General features: G+C 42.8%; 1 protein-coding gene across 14 annotated transcripts in view; it reads left to right on the top strand.

Moving 5' to 3' along the window:
- ARHGAP22 (Rho GTPase activating protein 22) overlaps positions 1-22258 on the top strand; it is a 217522-nt gene that overhangs the window by 39239 nt on the left and 156025 nt on the right. For 2 of the 14 annotated variants that reach the window (XM_017504663.1, XM_017504665.2), the window contains exon 1: positions 20096-20468. The exons of 10 other annotated variants lie outside the window; for them this stretch is intronic. In XM_017504663.1, coding sequence (XP_017360152.1) covers positions 20435-20468 — 34 coding nt within the window. In that variant the 5' untranslated portion in view covers positions 20096-20434. Of the gene's footprint in view, positions 1-20095; positions 20469-22258 lie in introns of those variants that run through there. 2 more of the 14 variants (XM_037729975.1, XM_037729981.1) reach the window with 1 other exon arrangement.

Genomic DNA, 22258 nt, shown 5'->3' with positions numbered 1-22258 from the left:
AAAAAAAAAAAGCAGGAGTTGCAATCCTAGTCTCTGATAAAATGGACTTTAAACCAACAAAGATCAAAAGAGACAAAGAAGGGCATTACATAATGGTAAAAGGATCAAGGCAACAAGAACTAACAATCCTAAATATATATGCACCCAACACAGGAGCACCCTGTACATAAAGGTAACATAAAGCAAGTTCTTAATAACCTACAAAGAGACAGACTCCCACACAATAATAGTGGGATACTTTAACACCCCACTGTCAATATTAGACAGATCAATGAGACAAGGATGAGAAAATTAACAAGGATATCCAGGACATGAACTCAGATCTGGACCAAGCAGACCTAATAGACATCTACAGAAATCTCCACCCTAAATACACAGAATATATATTCTTCTCAGCACCACATGGCACCTACTCTAAAATTGATCACATAATTGGAAGTAAATCACTCCTCAGCAAATGCAAAATAATGGAAATCATAACAAACAGTCTCTCAGACCACAGTGCAATCAAATTAGAACTCAAGATTAAGAAACTAACTCACAACCACACAACTTCATGGAAACTGAACAACTGGCTCTTGATTGTTGACTGGATAAACAATGAAATGAAGGCAGAAATAAAGATGTACTTTGAAACCAATGAGAATGAAGACACAAAGTACCAGAATCTCTGGGACACATTTAAAGCAGTGTCTAGAGGGAAATTTATAGCAAAAAATGCCCACATGAGAAGTGAGGAAAGATCTAAAATCGACACTCTATCATCAAAGTTGAAAGAGCTAGAGGAACAAGATAAAAAAAACTCAAAACCTAGCAGAAGACAAGAAATAACTAAGATCAGAGCAGAACTGAAGGAGTTAAAGACACAAAAAAATCAACAAACCCAGGAGCTGTTTTTTTAAAAAGATCACCAAAACAGATAGACTGCTCACCGGATTAATAAAAAAGAAAAGGGAGAGGAATCAAATAGATGCAATAAAAAATGATAAAGGGGATATCACCACTGACTCCACAGAAATACAAACTACAATCAGAGATTACTTAAACAATTCTATGCACATAAACCAGTAACCTGGAAGAAATGGATAAATTCCTGGACACTTGCACCCTCCCAAGCCTAAACCAGGAGGAAGTTGAAACCTTGAACAGGCCAATAACAAAGACTGAAGTTGAGGCAGCAATTAATAGCCTACCAACTAAAAAAAGTACAGGTCCAGACAGGTTCACAGCTGAATTCTACCAGATGTACAAAGAGGACCTGGTACCATTCTTTCTGAAACTATTCCAAACAATACAAAAAGAGGGAATCCTTCCCAAATTACTTTATGACACCAACATCATCCTGATACCAAAACTTGGCAGAGACTCAACAAAAAAAGAAAACTTCAGGCCAATATCCATGATGAATATCGATGCAAAAACCTTCAATACAATACTGGTAAACCGACTGCAACAGCACATCAAAAGCTTATACAGGGTGATCAAGTAGTCTTCATCCTGGGGATGCAAGGCTGGTTCAACATACGCAAGTCTATAAACATAATCCACCACATAAACAGAACCAAAGACAAAAACCACATGATTATCTCAAAGATGCAGAGAAGTCTTTTGACAAAATTCAAGAGCCTTTATGCTAAAAACTCTCAATAAACTAGATATTGAATGAATATATCTCAAAATAATGAAAGCTATTTATGACAGACCTACAGCCAATATCATACTGAATGAGCAAAAACTGGAAGATTCCCTTTGAAATCCGGCACTAGACAAGGATGCCCTCTGTCACCACTCCTATTCAATATAGTATTGGAAGTTCTAGCCAGAGCAATTAGGCAAGAAAAAAAAAAGAAACAATATTCAATTAGGAAAAGAGGAAATCAAATTGTCTCTGTTTGCAGACAACATGATTGTATATTTGGAAGACTCCATCGTCTCAGCCCAAAATCTCCTGAAACTGATAAGCAACTTTAGCAAAGTCTCAGGATACAAAATCAATGTGCAAAAATCACAAGCATTTCTATACAACAATAACAGACTAACAGAGAGCCAAATCATGAGCAAACTCCCATTCACAATTGCTACAAAGAGAATAAAATACCTAGGAATGAAACTAACAAAAGATGTAAGGGACCTCTTCAAGGAGAACTACAAACCACTGCTCAAGGAAATAAGAGAAGACACAAACAAATGGAGAAATATTCCATGCTTATGGTTAGGAAAAATCAATATCGTGAAAATGGCCATACTGCCCAAAGTAATTTATAGATTCAATGCTATCCCCATCAGGGTAACAATGATCTTCTTCACAAAACTGGAAAAAACCACCTTAAACTTCATATGGAACCAAAAGAGCCCGCATAGCCAAGACAATCCTCAGCAAAAAGAACAAAGCTGGAGGCATCACACTGCTGGACTTCAAACTATACTACAAGGCTACAGTAATCAAAACAGCATGGTACTGGTACCAAAACAGACATATAGACCAATGGAACAGAACAGAGACCTTGGAGGCCATGCCACACATCTACAGCCATCTAATCTTTGACAAACCTGACAAAAACAAGCAATGGGGAAAGGATTCCCTGTTTGATAAATGGTGTTGGGAAAACTGGCTAGTCATGTGCAGAAAACAGAAACTGGACCCCTTCCTGACACCTTACACTAAAATTAACTCCAGATGGACTACAGACTTAAACATGAGACCTAGCACCACAAAAACCCTAGAGGAAAAGCTAGGCAAAACCATCCAGGACATAGGCATAGGCAAGGATTTCACGACTGAAACACCAAAAGCATTGGCAACAAAATCCAAAATAGACAAATGGGACCTAATTAACCTCCAGAGCTTCTGCACAGCAAAAGAAACAATCATTAGAGTGAACCGGCAACCAACAGAATGGGAAAACATTTTTGCGATCTACCCATCTGTCAAAGGGCTAATATCCAGAATCTATAAAGAACTAAAACAGATTTACAAGAAAAAATAAACAAACCCATTCAAAAGTGATAGAAGGAAATAAAGAGACGTTTTTCAAAAGAAGACATATATGAGGCCAACAAACATATGAAAAGATGCTCATCATCACTGGTCATTAGAGAAATGCAAATCAAAACCACATTGAGATACCATCTCATGCCAGTTAGAATAGAGTTCATTAAAAAAATCTGGAGACAACAGATGCTGGAGAGGATGTGGAGAAATAGGAACACTTTTACACTGTTGGTGAGAGTGTAAACTAGTTCAACTATTGTGGAAGACAGTGTGGCGCTTCCTCAAGGACCTAGAAATAGAAATTCTATTTGATCCAGCAATCTCATTACTGGGTATATACCCAAAGGATTATAAATCATTCTATTATAAAGATACGTGGACATTTATGTTCAGTGTGGCACTGTTTACAATAGCAAAGACCTGGAACCTACCCAAATGCCCATCAATGATAGACTGGACAAGGAAAATGTGGCATATATAAACCATGGAATACTATGCAGCTATAGAAAACAATGAGTTCGTGTCCTTTGTAAGGACATGGATGAATCTGCTAACTGTTATTCTCAGCAAACTGACACAAGAACAGAAAATCAAACACGGCATGTTCTAACTCAAGTGGGTGTTGAACAATGAGAACACATGGACACAGGGAGGGGAGCATCACACACTGGGGTCTGTTGTGGGAGGCCAAGGGAGGGACAGCGCAGGGGTGGAAAGGTTGGGGAGGGATAACATGGGGAGAAATGCCAGATGTAGGTGACGGGGATAGGGAGGCAGCAAACCACATTGCCACGTGTGTATCTATGCAACAATCCTGCCTGATCTACACATGTACCCCAGAACGTAAAGTACAATTAAAAAAAAACCCCATGAATTGCATAGGAAGCTGGGTGTATAGTATAAGATTACAAATGATCTGAAAAGTGTTATCAAACTGACAGAGATGACCAACATGTTTACATGAGGCAGGTTTAAACCAACCAAAATAAATGAGGCAAAATATAAAAATAAGGACAACTTATTGCAAAAAATAAAGAAATATAAAGCCATATGGATATGTACAAGCCTTAAAAAAAGATAACTTCTAAAAGTGCAGGTATAATGTACTACTATCATGTACAAGGAAAGAATCTTAAACAAAGGTGTGTAGGAATCCCCTGGATGGCTGTGCAAAGGCAATCATGCACTGGGCTTTCTGGAAAGAGCAGTCAACAGTTGTAGCATACCAAGCTTACTAGAGGGCTTTGCACATCCTGCTCTTCACCTCTTGATGTGGACCCCCCACTTTTACGAAGTGAAAGTGAAGGCCTGGGTGTCTGTGATTAGCAGCCTGAACTCCTTTCCTCTGAGGAAGGTGAAGCAGCAAGCCTGTGGAGCCTGGGCTTCAAGCGCCAGTGCACAGGTGATTTTGATCAGAGAGTAGGGCGACATCTTGACATGGATGTTGATATTAATGTGAAATTCCAACCTAAATGTCTTTGTCTATGGACAGAGGGGTGGCTCCCTACTTCGCACCCTTTGTACTTTGTTCACTACCTCTGTGAGAGAACTAACATTCCCTCTCTCCACCCACAGCCCCTGGGCTAGTTCATCTCTCCATGCCAGATTCCAGCTCAGACCCCAGCATGGCTCCTGAACAGTACAAGTTGGCATAGTCAGAGTTTTGGGAGGCTAGGAACCAAGCAGAAGAGTTGGGATAGTCCAGGCAAGGGATGATCAAGGCCCCAACTGAAGCAAAATGGAAATGATTTCCGTGGCCAGGTGAAAGCAACCCTGTGGCATTGCACAGTGGGAATCCATGAAGATGAAGAGCCAGAAGATATGAGTGTGACTCCTAGCTCTGAGTGACCTTGAGAAAGTCCCTTATCATCTCTGAGGCTGCTTCTCCATCCAACCAATGGAAAGGATAATGTCTGCCCTACCTATCTGGGATGCGCAATGATAAGATAGAAAGACAGTATATGAAAAACACTTCAGAAACTGTCAAAACTATACAAAAACATGCACAAGCATGTGTATGAACAAACAGCTCCCTGGCTCAATATGGCTCTAAAAGGAGCCATATTGATTCATTTTTTCCCAAGACTTTGGCCCAGAAACCTATATTGTCATAGCTTCAAATAAATCTATTTTCTTACTCATCAAAGGTAACACTTAAGGGTATCACATATTAGAATAGCCTGCTCATTAGCATTCCAGTTCATTTGCAAATCATATTATTTGATATTCTTTTGTTTTTTAGGTATTTGAGTTCCTTGTATGTAATGGATATTAATCCCTTGTCAGATAAATAGTTTGCAAATTTTTTTTCCATTCTGTAGGTTGTCTATTCATTCTTTTGGTTGTTTCCTTTGCTTTCCAGAACTTTTCTCATTTGACGTAATCTCATTTGTCTGCTTTTAATTCTGTTGCCTTAGTGTTTGAGATCTTCTTCATAAGATCTTTGCCCAGACCAATGTCCTGAAGCATTTTCCCAATATTTTCTTTTAGTAGTTTTATAATTTTAGGTCTTACATTTAAGTCTTTAATCCTTTTTGGGTTGATTTTAGTATATAGTATGAGAAAGAAGTCTAGTTTCATTTATCTGCATATAGATCACATAGATATCCAGGTTCCCCCAACATCATTTATTGAAGAGACTGTCCTTTCTTCAATGTATGCTCTTGTGCCTTTGTCAAAAATCAGTTGTCTGTAAATATGTGGATTTATTTCTGTGCTCTCTGTTCTCTGCCATTGGTCTATGTGTCTGTTTTTATGCCAGTATCATGCTGTTTGGTTTCCAACATTTTGAGTTTGTTTTTAAGTTCAGTAGTGTGATTACTCCGGCTTTATTCTTTATGCTCAGTATTGCTTTGACTACTTGGGGTCTTTTGTGGTTCCATACAATTTTGGGCTTTTTTTTTTTCCATTTCTGTGAAGAATGTCATTGGTATTTTACAGAAATTGCACTGAATCCACAGAGAGCTTTTGGTAAGATTGTCATTTTCACAATATTAATTATTTAATTTATGAATATGTGATGCCTTTCTATATTGTGTGTTCTCTTCAATTTATTTCATCAGTGTTTCTAGTTTTCCTTGTAGAGATCCTTCACTACCTTGGTTAAACTTATTCCTGGGTATTTTTATTTTATAGCTGTTATAAACAGGATTGCTTTCTTCATTTCTTTTTCCGCTAGTTCACTGTTGGTGTATACAAATGCTGCAGACTTCAGTATGTTGATTTTGTATCCTACAACTTTACTGAATTTGTTTATCAGTTCTAAGAGTTGTTGGTGGGGCTTTTAGAATCTTCTAGATATAAGATCATGTCAGTTGCAAAGAGGAACAATTTGACTTTCTCCTTTGCAACCTGGATGTTCTTTATAACTTTCTCAATTTATCCCTAATTGCTTGCACTAAGTCTTCCAGTACCGTTAAATAACAGTGTTGAGAGTGGGCATCCTTGTCTCATTCCATATTACCTAAAGGAAAAGCTTTCAATGTTTCCCTATTCAGTATAAAGTAGGCTGTGGTTTGTCATATACAGCTGTCACGTGTTGAGATACATTCCTTTTGTACCTAACTTGTTGAGAATTTTTGTTGTGAATGAATGTTGAATTCTATCAAGTGCTTTTTCTACATCTATTGAGATGATCACATGGCTTTTGTCCTTCATTCTGTTGATCTAATATATCAAATTTTTTGATTTGCATATGTTGAAACACACTTGCCTCCCTGGGATAAATCCCACTTGATTATAGTGAATGATCTTTTTAATGTGCTGCCGGATTTGGTTTGCTAATATTTCATTGAGGATTTTTGCATCTATTTTCATCAGGGATATTGACCTGGAGTGTTGTCATCATCGTGTCCTTGTCTGGTTTTGGCATCAAGGTATAGGTGGGCTCATAGAATGAGTTTGGGAGAATTCCCTTCTCTTGAATTTTCTGAAAGAGTTTAAGAAAAATAATTGTATTATTTCTTCTTTAAATGTTTAGTAGAATTCTGCATTAGGTCTTGGGCTTTTCTTTGATGTGAGACATTTAATGACAGATTCAATTTCATTACTTGTAACTGGTCTGTTCAGGTTTTCTATTTCTTCTTAGTTAAATCTTGGTAGGTTGTATGTGTCCAGAAATTTATTTATTTCCATTAGGTTTGTAAACAATTTATTTATTCTCATTTGTTGGTATATAGTTGTGCATATTAATCTATAATGATCATTTGTATTTAGGTGGTTTCAGTGGTAATGTCTCCTCTTTTGTTTCTGATTATATTTATTTGGGTCTTCTTTCTTTTTCTCATACTTAGTCTAGCTATTGATTTGTCACTTCTGTTTATTTTTTTCAAAAACCAACTTTTTATTTTGTTGATATTTTGTATTTTTAGCCTCAGTTGCACTAATTTCTGCTCTGATATTTATAATTTCTTTTATTCTACTAATTTTTGGTTTGTTTTGTTCTTTTCTAGATTCTTGAGATGCATTATTAGGTTTACTTGAAATCTTTCTACTTTTTTGATGTAAGCATTTTTCGCTGTAAACTTTCCTCTCAATATTGTTTTTGTTGCATCACATAGGTTTTGATATGTTGTGCTTCTATTTTTGTTTGTTACAAGGAAGATTTTTAAATGTCTTTATCAATCCATTGGTTGATCAGGAGCATGTTGTTTAGTTTTCATGTGTTTGCATGATTTTGAAAGTTCCTCTTGTAATTGATTTCTAGTTTTATTCTTTGTTTTTTGGGGTTTTGTTTGTTTGTTTGTTTTTGTTTTGTTGTTTTCTTGTTTTTTTGAGATGAAGTCTCACTCTGTTGCCCAGGTTGGTGTGCAGTGGCATGATCTCGGCTCACTGCAACCTCTGCCTCGAGGGTTCAAGAAATTCTCCTGCCTCAGCTTCCTGAGTAGCTGGAACTACAGGTGTGTACCACCATACCCTGCTAATTTTTATAGTTTACAGTAGAGAGGAGGTTTCAGCATATTGGCCAGGCTGGTCTCAAACTCCTGACCTCATGATCCACCCTCCTTGGCCCCCCAAAGTGCTGGGATTACAGGCATGAGCCACTGTGCCCTGCTGATTTCTAGTTTTATTCTAATGTGATCAGAAAAGATACTTGAAATAATTTCAATTATTTTTCATTTTTGAGACTTGTTTTATATCCTAACTTGTGGTACATCCTGAACAGTGTTCCACATGCTGATGAAAAGAATATATATTCTGCAGCTGTAAAATGAATTGTTCTGTAAATGTTTTTTAGATCCATTTGTCCTAAAGTGCAGTTTAAATTCAATGTCTCTTTGTTAATTTTCTGTCTAAATTATCTGTCCAGTACTGAGACTGAGGTATTGAAGTTCACAATTATCATTGTATTTGGTGTCTATGTCTCTCTTTAGCTCTAATATTTGCTTTGTATATCTGAGTGATCCAGTGTTGAGTGCACAGCAGATTATTTCTTAATTTAGGACACTCTAGTTTGGACTAATACCAACTTAATATCAATAGTATTACAAAAACTTTATTTCTGTGTATCTCTGTTCTCCCCTGCCAAATTTATATTATTATCACCAATTACATCTGTATACATTGTGGGCCTATTAATGCAGAATTATAATTGTGGTTTTATGCAGTTGTCTTTTAAATCACATGAGAAAAAGTTAAGTTGCAAAAAAATTAATAATTATGTATATGCCTATATAGTCATCTTAAATACTATTTTTAATTTCTTCATGTGAATTTTAGTTACTGTCTATTGTCTTTTCATTTAGCCTGAAGGGTTCGCTTTAATAGATCTTGTAGGTTAGCTCTGCTAACAATTAACTGTTCAACTTTTGTTTATTGCTCTTTTACATTTGAAGGATAGTTTTACCCAATATTGAATTCAGTTGAGAGGTTTTTGTTTCGGCAGTTTGAATATGTCACTCTACTGCCTTCTGGCCTCCCTAGTCTCTGATGAGAAATTAGCTGCTAATCTCATTGATGATCTTTTGTGTGTGACAAGTCATTTATCTGCTTTTGGGATTCTTTCTTTGACACTAGCTTTTGACAGCTTGATTATAATGTGACTTAGTGCAACTCTCTGAGTTTATTCTGTATGGAATTCATTGAGCTTTTGTGACATGTAGATTCATGACTTTCATCAAATTTGGGAAGTGGCCATTATTTCTTGAAATAGTCCTCTTTTATTTTTTTCTTTTTTCTCTCCTTCTGGGACTTCCACTATGCACATGCAGGCATATCTAGGAGACATTGCAGGTTCAATACCAAGTCATCACAATAAAGTGGATCTCACAAAAAGAAAGCCACATATATGTTTGGTTTTCCAGTGCATATGGAAGTTATATTTTCACTATGTTGTAGTCCATTTAGCTTAAAACATATATACTTTAATTTAAAAATAATTTATTGTTAAGAAATGTTGACACCAAGACACTAATTGAGCATGTGCTACTGGAAAATTGACACTGATAGATTCACTTGACACAGCATTACTACAGATTTTAATTTGTAATAAATATGATATCTGCCAAGTGAAGTGAAGTGAACACAGTAAAGCAGAGCTCAATAAAACAGGATATCCTTGTACTTCACAATATCCCACAGGTATCTTAGGCTTCATCTTTTTCATTTTTTTTTCTGTTCCTCAAACTGAATAATTTCGTTTGAACTTCTTCACATTCACTGATTTTCTTTCTTCTGCTAGCTCAAATCTGCTCTTGAGTATCTCTAGTGAATTTTTTATTTCAGCTATTGTACCTTCCTAGCTCCTGAATTTCTGTTTGGTCTCTTTATATAATTTATCTGTATCAATGTTCTTTATTTGATGATACATCATTCTCCCAATTACCTTTAGTTATTTGCACATGGTTTCCTTTAACTCTTTGAATATATTTTAAATAGCTGATTTAAAGTCTTTGTCTAGTAAGTCCAATATCTGAGCTCCATTTTGGACAGTTATACTAATTTATTTTTCCCATTAAAAAAAAGCCACACTTTGTGTAGCTTTGTTTCTGGACAGTAGTTTTTTTGTTTCTTTGAATGCTCCATAATTTTTTGTTGAAAACTGGACACTTTGAAATGTGTAATATGGCAGTTCGGGAGATCAGATGTTCTCTTCTTTTCAGAATTTGTTGTTGCCGCTTATTGTAGTTTCCATCATTTATTTCTTTAATAACTTTTCTGAAATAGTTTTTGTGAGTTATGTATTCTTTGTCATGTGCGGCCATAGAAGTCTTTGTTTCATTAGTTTAGCAGTATGTTAGTGATTTGACAGAGATTTCTTTAAACACCTGGGGACAAGGGGTGCTCCCATATCTTTGCTGTGTGTGTGTGTGTCTGTGTGTGTGTGTGTGTGTGTGTGTGTGTGTGTGTGTGTTGAAGCATGCCTTCAAGACTCAGCCCAGAAGTTTACAACTGTGTCTTAGCTTCCACTTTCTGCTTGAGCAGAGTCTAGAGCTTGGCCTTAGGTTAGAGTTTTGGGTCTTTTGGGGTCTTTACTGAGCATGCACACAACTCTGGCATGTTTATGTATATGCTGGAGCTCTTCAAAGTCCTTACTCTTCAAAGAGTCTTGTTTACCAGCCTTTTCTTCAAAGCTTTAGGTTAGTCTATTTTTTGCCCCAACTATTATCCATGGCCTGAGGCAGCAGTGAGTAAAACATTTTCTTCTAAATGTTTTTGACAAAATTCTGCAGATATCTGCTTTAGCATTGGAAGAATTCTGGGTTAAGTGAGATGAAGACAAGCCTTTTAACCAGCTTTTAGGTAACTACCAAGCAAGTCAAAACAAATGATTTTAGTTATTTGCAAATAAAGTCCATTGTGCTTGCTACAGTAATGATACCACCACCAGGGCTGTTGTTTGCAAAACTCTTGCTAATTGGAGAGTTGGAATGGGACTAGGATAAGTTAAAATGCAACAAATCTTGCTGTTCTTACTAAAACTCATCTGGATTTTCCTGATTAAACATTCTCCTGGCTGATGAAAGCTGTTGGTTAGTTTCTGGAGTTCCAAAACACTAATTTGTCACTTTTGTTGTTGTCGCTGCCGCTACAGGAGACAGACTTTTGAAATGTCTTACTCTGCCATTTTCACTGACACCATTTTCCTCAGCTATTTATTTTAAAAATGAGTGCTCTATATTATATATTAAATTTAGCCTGTTGAGCATGGAGGGTTTTTCACGAGGGGATTTGGAGAACATGTAATCCATAATGCTCCTGGAATTGGAATTCACCAGTTATTTTTAATCCACTTCAGTTTGGCATCCTACTCCACTCCTATAATGAAGCTACTCTTGTTAAGGTTGTAAACAACTCTCCTTTGCAGAATACAGTAAGTACTGTCCTCTTCTCAACTGTCTAACCTTCTCATCAGCATTTGACAGAGTGAGCCACTACCTTTTGAAAACACTAAACCTGTTTTGGCTTTTATGATATCATGTTCCCTAGGGTTTTCTCCCATCTTTCTGCCCATGTTTGGTTAACTCCCCGTCTATTTTATGCTGCTATAACAGAATACTACAGGCTGAGTAATTTATAATGAACATAAAAGTATTTGGCTCACAGTTCTGGAGGATGGGAAGCCCAAGAGCATGGCACCAGCATCCGGTGAGGGCCTTCATGCTATGTCAGTCCCAGGCAGAAGACAGAAGGGCAAGTGAGGGCAAGAGAGAGTATGCAAGAGAATGTCAACCCTGCTTTTATAACAATTCAATCTCACAATCATGACATTAATCCATTCATGAGGGCAGAGTCCTTATGGCCTGGTCACCTCTTAAAAGACTTACGTCTTAATACCATGAAAATGGCAATTAAATTTCAGCATGAGTTTTTGAGGGGCCATTCAAACCATAGCACTTCCTTAAGTAAACTTTCATCCTCCTTCTAACAATTTCTAGATGTTGGAGGTTCTCATAGTTTGATCCTGGCCTCTCTATTTTTCTTTTCTTTTCTTTTCCTTCATTCTTTTCAGTGGTCTATAAAAGTTATATTCCCAGCCAAGATTCTCCTCTAAACAACATAGTTTTACATCCAGTTCTCTTCTAAACTTCTCCACTTAGATGTGTTTCTGTCATGTACCACCAGGGCATGGCACCATGAAGTCTGACCTAGGTCTAAGAATTAGCAAGACTGGAAACTTGGGTTTGGCTTAAGTTTCCTTCTATCTGGTTCCAATAATGGTCCATAAATTAAGAAGATCAACTGATACGGTGAGTGGGTACAGTCCATGAAGAATTCTTGGATTAAGAAATTCAAACCAAGGATTCATTGAACTGACCATCTTCCTACTAAACTATAAAGCTCATGATTGTCTTTTTGTAACTGAGGTAGATGAGTAATGAGGGTATTTGGCAGCTAGATGCTCATTAGTGACCTGCAAGAAAACAGTTTCTGTCATATGACAGTGGTAGTGGTTACTGAGGCCGTAACATGATGACGAGTATAAGCTGCTCCATTGAGAAGACTGTGATGGGCAAGGGAGCCTTAAAAGAAGAGTCACCGAGGTCTCTGTAAAGCAGGGCAGCACATGTGCATGAGATTCTCACAAAGGCCAAACGTGTACACTGAGATGGGAGCTGGGTTTTGAAACGGGTGATGACAAAATAAAGATTGGAAGGAAAGAAGTGTTGATCAGAGGTTGGAGGGCCTCATCCAGCAGCACCTTCTGGTGAGTTGAGATTACTCGGTCCTAACCGAAAGCTCAGCATTGGGAAGGATGGCCTATGGTTTTCAGCCTGAGACATGCAGTGTTGAGGTTGACAGCATAACTGGAGAAATAGGGAAGGAAATGCCATCAGTGAGAAAATGGACAAGGAGGAGACTGTACCATCTGTGCTGATTTCAAAGGATTAGGAAGTGAGAGAGGAGAAGAGGAATGGGGAACATGGCAGAGAGGCATAATGTGGGCATCCGTTAGAATTCTGTGGGTTATAAGTCACAGAAAGGCAATCCAAACCAGCTAAATCCAGAAAAGAGAATTTTTGGAAAAATCCTTTGGAAGCTGGAGGACCATTTTGGAAGGTGGACAGAATGGTAGTGGCTCCAGAGAACCTAAAAGCAAGAAGCATGAGTATAGTCTTCTTGCAGGAAGAGCCTGGGCAGGACACTCCTGCAGAATACCATATGTGGAAAAGCCTCATCATCACAGCAGGTGTCATCCCTGCCACCAGTGCTGAGAAGGCTACTCTGTCCATCTCTGGGTCACACTTAAGATGAGATTCAAAACCCAGGCAGGGTGGCTCAGCTGAGCCTCAGTCACATGGCCACGTCCAACTGCCTGTCAGAGATAGAGCAGACCCATCCTTGCAGCTTCCAAAGAGGGAGATGGGGAATTTCTCCAAAACAGGGAGAGGTTAGATATGGTACAGCCAATAAACAAGTTCCATTCCACTATAACAGATGAGGTGAAGAGGAGGCATAATCTTGAGAGCAGGAAAGACTTGAGGGAGTTTGTCAACTTGGAAAAAAAGCACCAGTGAGGGAGGGATTAAAGACGCAAAAGGAGGGAAAATGGATAGAAAAGCAGGAGGAAGTTACAGGAAGGGTCAGCGTTGCAGCATCTGCTCAGAAGAGAGGGGCAGGGAGGAATTTGACTGTGGTGAGAGGTGTGAGCAATGAGAGAAGGTGCCTGGGAAATTTCCACTCTTTCCATCTGTTCCAATCCCTGCCTTAACACAGCAAGCAGGTGTTTTCACAAGGGAGAAGGCTTGATTTTCAATAATGCAAAACTGATCAAAATGGTGATTCATCATTTTCTAAAATCTGACTCCACCTAAGTTTCAGGGAAGGGAATCATTTCAGACTCACTTCCTTGTTGGTCCCTTGTTGTGGAAGGGCGGGGGGTGCTTTTGGAGCCTGGGCAGCTGATGCTGGCAGTGACTCTGCCCTTCTTTTCTAGAAAGAGTGGCAGCTTTTGGGAATCCCAGTGCATCACGTTCCCAGGACCCAGAAACAGGCCTGCCATATAGTGAGGACACATTTCACTCTTTCATCTCAGCCTTTGCCTCCTGGAAGCAGAGACCCTGCCTAGCCCAGGGTATCAGGCCTGGTGGGCTGGGGTCCTTCTGAAGCCAATTCCCGAGGTACCCTGTGAGCCCCCAGCACTCACAGGCAGTGCCTGTGCTACTGTCAGTCCCACACCCACTCTAACAGAAACTTCCCCTTGTGAGAAACCCACAGACTTTACACCTGAATAAATTCTTTATCTATCTGAAAGCTGCTCAAGTCAATGGGGAGCCCAGAGAGTTGTCCAAGTGGATCAAAGAGTCAGATGGGTAGTGTTTTCCTGAATCCAACATTTACAGAGGCTTAAAATTGCTTCTGCAAACTCTAAAGCCCAAGTGCAGTAGGCATGGAACTGAGCCACTATGAGCCTGCTCCCAAAAAGGACTCACTGCCCAACTGCAGGAGTAGAGTCAGCTGACAGCTGCTAGATGTTCACTCTTTTAGGGTAAGCCTCAGCTTTCCAGCCAACTTCAATCTCTTCTTGGGTGGCTCCAAGGCAATGACTGCACAAGGCCACATAGTTCAGTCCTGGCCACCTCTTCCCAAAGCCAGACCCCTCCAATGGGTCATCCGCTCAGAGCTCTAGTTGGGCTGGCAGAAATACTGTCAGGTTTGCAGTGTGCTCTGATACTCCCTGCCCCTGCTTCCCTCTTTTTCTGAGCAAAATGTTAATCCCTAACAAAAAACTCTTATCTCAGCATCTGTCACTGGAACCCAGCTGAGGCACCACTCATTCATCCATTCAGCACACAATAGGCATCCTCTGACTTAGCTGCTGCAACATTAACGGTGTATGACAAGGGCTATGACCGAGGTTGAAATAAAAGGCTATGGTTATGATGCCTGAGCAAACTCAGTGCCCCTAACCACCTTTCTCCCAGACCAGGGATGAAGGACTCTAGAAATCATACCACGCATACAGGTCACAATCCAGGGGCTTTCCTAGCAATGCCTCTGTGCTCCAGTCTGAGCTCTCTTGCTCTGGCCTGGTATGTCTGGGTGGTTTCCCAGTGCCTAATTCTGTGTCTTTGTCTTTCTCTCCATGGTGTCAAGACAACAAAGACCCCAGCAAGGTAGAAGTCCAGGCTTTAGAGCCCTTCTGGGGTCCTGGGTTTGCCATGGACTGCAGGATGTAAGCAAAACTGAAATTAAAAGCCAAGGCGAAGGTACAGAGATGTGGAACCAAAGGGCAGAGACAGACTTCAGGCCCAAGGCGGCAGAGCTGAAGCCAAGAACAGTGGGTCGGGAGAAAGGCCATGCCAACTATGACAGAGCAGCCCACAGCGCCCAAGTGCCCAATGGCGAGATGACCAAGGACAGGCTTACAGTATAAGCAGGGCAAGGCCACCAAAGTGGCACAAAAGTTCATTTTTGATGAATGCCATACAGTTTCCCAATTTAAAAATCTAGGAAAAATATTTTTAAATTCAGCATATGATAGGTTCTCTATAAAGATGATATATAAATTATGGGCGAAGGGGCAGGAAAAGCTCATACTCCTCTAAAGATCTCGCAACAAGCCTTGTAGAAGGTCCCCCTGGCCTTGGGCATGGGTGATATGGGGGATGTTAAAGGTGCTGAACTCTGACCGTAGAGCACTGAGCGGGGAGGTGCTGCTGGAACAGGGTCTAGAGGAATGCATCAAAGTTCAAAAGGTGAAGAAGGGCAGGCAGAGTGGAGGGTGTAACCAGTGAGAATGTTGGCTATAGTAACGAAGAGGACCAACGATGCAATGGCTCAATATAGTAGAAGTTAATTTCTATTTTTCTCAAGATGCTTCCAGGTTGACAGTGAGGGCTTGGCTCCATGCAGTCATTCAGGGCCCCAGACTTCAGGGCCTCTACCATCTTCTACATGGGAATTCCAAAGTGATACTATCTCAGTCACCCAGAAAAGAGAAATGAGCTCAGAAGGATGACAAGAGAAGGGGTCCTAGAAGCCAGGCCTAGAAGTAACCACATCACTTCTGCTCATGTATAATGGCCAGGATGCAGTCACACCTAACTGCAAGGAGGCTGGAAATGTAGAACATCTGTGTCTTAGGAAGAAGGTTTGGGTAGAGAGCTGGCATCTTCTGCCTAGAACGGGCAGTCTACAGTGACTGGGGCAGACAAAGTGATTGTGGTAGAAATGGGCCAGGGATGTGCTGGCAAATGCTTAACAGCCAGCTCTGTAGAAGGAAAAACAAAACAAATCATTTAAGCTCTGATGTATTGCATTTGCTTGTTTTCTTGGTGTAAATATTCCCACAACATTCAATTTCAAACTACCAGCATGATGTCACTGAACATTAGAGTTGAGGAGGGATGCATGGCAGCAACCCAATAATATATATTATCCACCATGTAGAAACAATAGATGTCAATTACCTTCAGAATAATAGAATGTAGTAAAATGATTTGGAAATTATAAGTTTTTGGTACTAACAAGTACCTTTGTGTTAAATAGTTTATTTAATTATGAGTTTATATACATTAATTTCTAATGTTCTTGCTAAACAACTGGCTTACAAAACTCCTGAAAATTTAACAACCAGTTCTCATGTCATTGGTACACTCCAGCTGGTCCAGCCCACCACTGGGATAGACAGAAGGAGAAACTGAAGTATGAGATGGGAGCTGCCCATGAAGACCTTGAGTGACATGCAAGGGAGCTGGGGGCATCGGCCTCCTGGCAGCAGGAACAGAGTGCTGTAAGCAGGCAGGCTGGGGACCCAGGTGCTGGTGACCCCTGGGCAGGCATCACAAAGCTAGAGTAGCATTGTTTCTCCCTTCTGCCTCCAGAGGAGCTTACTCTGGTCCTCCCTGCAGTTTCTAGAACAGGGGAAGCAAGGCTCTGCTATCTATACGTTACCTTTGCGCAAATTAGAGGAAAGCTCCCCCTTCTAGCTGCACACTTCCCCACCTCCCTGTGCCAGAACACAAGGCTTTACCAATGGAGCCCAAATCCAGCCTCCCCACCTCCCCCTGCTGGACACCTTTGTGCAGTGCACAGACTACCCAACAACACCTGTGGCTCTGCGTGGAGTTGTCTCAAGTTGGGACTTGGGACAGATGCCCTTTCCACTTTCTGCCAGGAGATTTATTGGCAGATGTGCCTCTCCCTGGGAAGAATCTCCCTTAGGATAGCAGCCAGCAACCACCACCTCTGGCAGCCCCATGTGCAGTTGTCTTCTAAGGCTGTGGTTCTCAACCCTGGCTGAATCCCTAGAGGAGCTTTTACAACTCCCAATGACGATAAACACTCCAGACTAGTTAAATCAGGGCCACTGGGGATGGGACATGGGAATTCACTGTCAGAGCTCCCTAATGTACAGCCAAGGTTAAGAATTACTGTTTTGAGAGCATCCTGGCTCTGGGTCAGTTGATGTTGATTGGCAGCCATCACACCAAGAGGTGTGCATTTCAGTAGATGCCTTCTGGAGAGTTCTGTCCATTCAGTGTACTCTCCACATACCCTTTAGCTCTTGTCCCTGAACAGCGCTTAGAAAATGCTGACTGATTCAAGGCAGGAAACCAGGTGACGGCAGACCCAGTACCACTGCCGGAAAGGGCAGCACCATGCAGACAGGCACGGGGCAGTGGGGAAGGAGGCATCTCACTGTCTCTATTGCTAAGCTAGACCTGTATTTCTTACTCCTTGGTCTTGGTGTCCCACTTATAAGTGAGAAGAGTAGGGCTGGTTCTTCAAATAAAAGCTTATAGGAGGTCACATGTTCAACAGATCCCCTTGCCCTGCCCTTGTCCCCACTCCTTCCTCCCACAAGTCACCTCAGAGGAAGGGGAGGCTCCTAGCTTCCTGCAGATCAGGGTTGGTAAACTTCAGGATGGAGGGACTACAATTCCTGCCTCTGTGGACCCTTCCTCTCAGGAAGTACTGGAAGCACAGTCTTAGGGCGGAGAGAAGAAAAGAGCTACTTTGCCCACCATCCCCACTCCCCCAGCCTTCTCACACTCAGAATCCAGATCAGCTCCTGCCCTTTTCTCAGCCTGACTTCTGGGTCTGAGCCCAGAGCCTGTGGTTTTGTCCACTTCCAATTTTGATCCCTGGAAAAGCAGGCGAGTGAATGCAGTGACTTAATGTCATCAGGGAAAACAGCTGCACAGGAAAAGCGCCTGGAGGTGGTTTCTTAACCAAAACAAGCGTGAGTGGACCCAGACTAAGTCTCAGGGCATTTCCTTGCCTCATTTGGAGAAACTGGTCCAGGCTGCATTACTCACAAATGGCTTCCTGATTGCTCAAGACATTGTCGCAGGCCACAGGACTTGCCCTATGACCCTGGTGTCAACATGAGATTTTCTAGCTTGACATTTTCCCCACTCCTGGGTGGCCTCTGTCCCAACCAGGGCTTGTTCCTGGCCTTAAAGAAAAAGTTCAATTCTGTCATTCAGTGGTGTTTCTTGGATCTGTGCATCCAGCCAGTATTTCCTGTGAGGTTTCTGGCCTGAGTCGGCCTGGGGCTCAGTGAGGGCATAAAAGAGGGGCAGTCGAGGGACACAGATAAGGGCCTAGGGGAAGTGCTTAGCGGCTCTTTCCGCTGGTGGAATCAGGAAAGTTTCACTGGGGAAGTGCCCAAAGAGGGACAAGACAATGTGAAGAAGGGCATTCCAGAGAGAGGGAGCTACACTTGCAAAGACAAAGCTACATGTGCAAAGACACAGAGTCACATGAGAGCGAGGGCTGCACATGCAAAAACAGGAATACGCAGAAGCAGGGGCATGGGCAAAGTCACTGGGGCACACAGGAGCAGGCGCTGTATGTGTGTATGGCCATATAGATCATCGGCAAGAGATAGGTCAGAGAGGAGGCCAAGGATGCTACCATGAAAGACCTGGAATGTTATGCCAAGGTACCCATTCATCCCGCTGAGGAGCAGCTGAAGGCCAGAACAAGTGACCTGATGCTGAGTAAGAGAGCTTTGACTCTGCCTTCTCCCACCAGCTCGGCCATGTGGCTCACCACATCCTGGTGAGTCTTCCTCCTTGCTCTGCAGCCCTTCCCTCTCCACAGGGCACACATTCTCTTCCCTAGGGAGGACCGCCACAGTGATCTCCTGGTGGGCCCTCTCCCTCTCCAGCTGCTAAAGTTGATTACACAGCAACAGGACACTTAGGGATCCATGGACATGGGGCACTCCAGGGGGTGTGGAGGGTCAGGGGGAGGGCATGGCCATCCAAGTAGGGGAGGGCATTGTTTAAATCCCTCCTTACCAGCTGCTGAAAGGGTCACACAGTCTTCAGGCCCAAATAGACCCAAGCTTAGATGCCTAAGAGGATAAAAGGGGTGTTTATCAGGGGCACAGAGGAAGCTCACTGGCATCACAGAGCAGCAGAAGCTGTGGACACAGCCTTGAGTTCCAGTGCCCACCCTGCTGCCTGGTACCATGTGACTTTGGGCAAGTGATTCAACCTTGCTGTGCCTTGTTTTCCAGATTTGAAAGCGATTATAATAGCACCTGCCTCAGGAGTTTGAGGGTTACATGAGATATTGAATGTAAAGCATCAGCCTGACACATAGTAGGTGCCTAATAAATGATAGATATTGTTACGATTGCATTCCTTGGGTAATTATTAGCATCTTGAGGCTGGATTCCCCTCCTCACAAAGCCCCAGTACACACCCTTTAAAATTACGCCAGCATCAAACAGAAACATGGCATTGAGCAGAGATTCACTGTTCTCTTCAGATCCTCCTGTGTGCAGAGCCCTGAACTAAGTGCTTCCCGCCCCCTTATTCCTGTTGCCTGACTAAGGAGGCATAAATAGTATCCCTAGCAGGCAGCTTCCTGCTGGGAGTCTCCTGAGGAGCTAACACTGCCGGGCTGCTAGCTCCTTCTCAGACACACCTGACTTTCAACACTTCAGAGAGCTCATAAGCGGCTCCCCTTGGGCTGGGCCCTGGAGAGGTCTTGGCCACCCTCTCACCAAAGCGCTCTCCCACCCAGGCCTTGGCAAGGAGTGTGGCCCCCAGGCGGCAGCGGCAGCTGGGCGCTTTTCCTCTGTCCTCAGCAGAGGACGGCCGGAACCCCAGTAGGCTCTCAGGAGCCAGGACCGCGCCCCGCGTCTCCGGCTGGCCCTGCCCCTCTCGGCCCCGCCCCCTCGGCCCGGCCCCGCCCCCTCGCGCAGGGCTTGGACAGCCACGCGTGCGCTCAGGCCAGGCGGAGGGACTGCCCCGCCCTGGTCCAGTGATTGATCAGCAGTGATTACTGAGGCTTTAATGGTCCGCTTGGATGGGAATTAATTCTGGGATGGATAAATAATACATCAAGGTTTATGTAGTCCAAGGCGAGCCGTCAGTCCGGAGCCAGGAGAGGGAGCCGAGGGAGCCTAGCAAGTGACGCCAGCAGCCAAGGGGGCCCGAGTGAGCAGGGCATGAGGGGCGACTGGGCGCGAGGACGAGCAAAGGCAAGTGGATGACAGCATGATCGGCCCCGCGGGGCTGGCCGGAAGGCTGCAGGAACATGCTGAGCCCAAAGATCAGGCAGGCCAGGAGGGGTAAGTCCAACTTTCTGGGGTTTCTCTGGGCACTGCATGTACCTCTTGGCAAACGTGCACGGACACTTGGCCAGCTGTCACGCCGTGTGTCACTTGGGGCGGGCGTTCTGGGACCATTGCCGCTGAATGGTGAGCATCCTCCTGAGGAAGTGCCCTTCCTCGTGAAACTCCCGGGCTGCGTGCGGACCCGACCTGAGATTGCAAAAGGGCGGTGGCCGGCTTAGTTCCCTAGTGGGTGTGCAGACTTCGTCCCACATTCCACATTTTACAAAGTCCCTTGGTCGCGCCACATGACCTGGTGGCAACTTTAAGGAAACTTTTCTTCTTTACTTTAAAGGAAATGCCCAAGATTTGCCCTGTGGCCAACAGAGAAGCAGCCCTTACCAGGGAAGGCAATGCCCTGGCTTCTAGAAACAGCAGGGTGCAAGCGAGGGTCTTCATTCCCCTGCTCTGCAGGCAGCATTTCCTCAAGCAGGCCAGGGGCAGGCAGGCTTTCCTGCCAGGAGAACACCCAGAAAGCTGCAGGGCCTGGGGCCAAGATGGGTGGATGGGGGAGCAGAGTCAGATCAGTAAGAGATGAGGGTCAGGAGGTCCAGGACTGGGTTCACCAGCCTGTGTCCAGCCAGCATCCCAGCACAGTGACCTGAAGACTCGGCCACTGTATGGGGCTAGAGACAGGATCTCCATGGACAACTTCTTGGCCAGGGAAAGTGTCATTTTAAATGAGAACATCTGTCTTTTAAGAAAATAGAATGTGTCCTTTCAGGTGGCCAGTATTTGAGAGGGCTGAGTTTCTTTTGTAAGCAAAGGAAGGTGGGTCTTTGGAGGTGGATGGAGCAACTGCCTGGGAGCTTAGAAACTGTGTCTCACCAGGTGTTTGTGGCAGGGAGCCTCCAGCCTCCTGTGGATTCACAGGGAAAGCACCCATCTTATTAGCACACTGAGAGCACTTGGATGATTTTCCTGGATGGGACCAGCCTTCCAGTGTGTTCCACAGCTGTCGGTACCCCCTCTGCAGGGTGCTTTCAGACAGACTGGAACCTGTGGCACCCCCTCTGTGGGGTGCTTTCAGACGGACTGGAACCTGCAGAGCACAGTGAGCAAAGGAGGATGTTGTATGCTCTGCTGAGGAGGGGGAAAGTCTGATGATGACCCAAGGGATAGGACAGACCAGATGCCTCTGCGCAAGCTTAGTTCCACCCTCCCACTCCTGTGTAATGAGCTGGTCACTGGCCACATGTGGCCAGCAAGCACTTGGCATGTGACTAGTCCAGACTGAGAAAAAGATGCACCAAATTTTGATGATTTAGTTCAAAAAAAGAAGGTACAATATCTCATTAATAATTGTTTTACTGAAATGACAACATTTTGGATATATTAGGTTAAATAAAATCTATCATTAAAATTAATTTTACCTATTTTACTTTCTGTTAATAGAGCTATTAAAACATTTACAAGTACATATGTGACTCATATTTTTTATATTTCTATTGGCCAGTGCTAGTAAGAGACCAGTGCTTCAGCAAAGGGACTTTCAGGCAGCCTGTCTTTGAAATTCCAGATTTCTCATAAACATTTGTTTTAAGTCAATGGTTCTCAAACAGGAGCAATTTGCCCCCCACCCCCACCCAGGGAACATTTGAACATTTGGTACTGTTTGGAGATATTTTTGGTTATTCCAGCTGAGGGGTGCTAACAGCATCTAGTGGGTATATGCCAGCCACGCAGCCTTCCCAGTCCCCAGCGTTCCATAAGCCTTCCACCATGGGGCTTTTGCACACCGTTCTTTC

The sequence above is a fragment of the Cebus imitator genome, unplaced genomic scaffold (assembly GCF_001604975.1).
Source record: "Cebus imitator isolate Cc_AM_T3 unplaced genomic scaffold, Cebus_imitator-1.0 Scaffold326, whole genome shotgun sequence".
In the NCBI taxonomy this organism is placed as follows: Eukaryota; Metazoa; Chordata; class Mammalia; order Primates; family Cebidae; genus Cebus; species Cebus imitator.
This window is presented reverse-complemented; position numbering and strand designations above follow the sequence as displayed.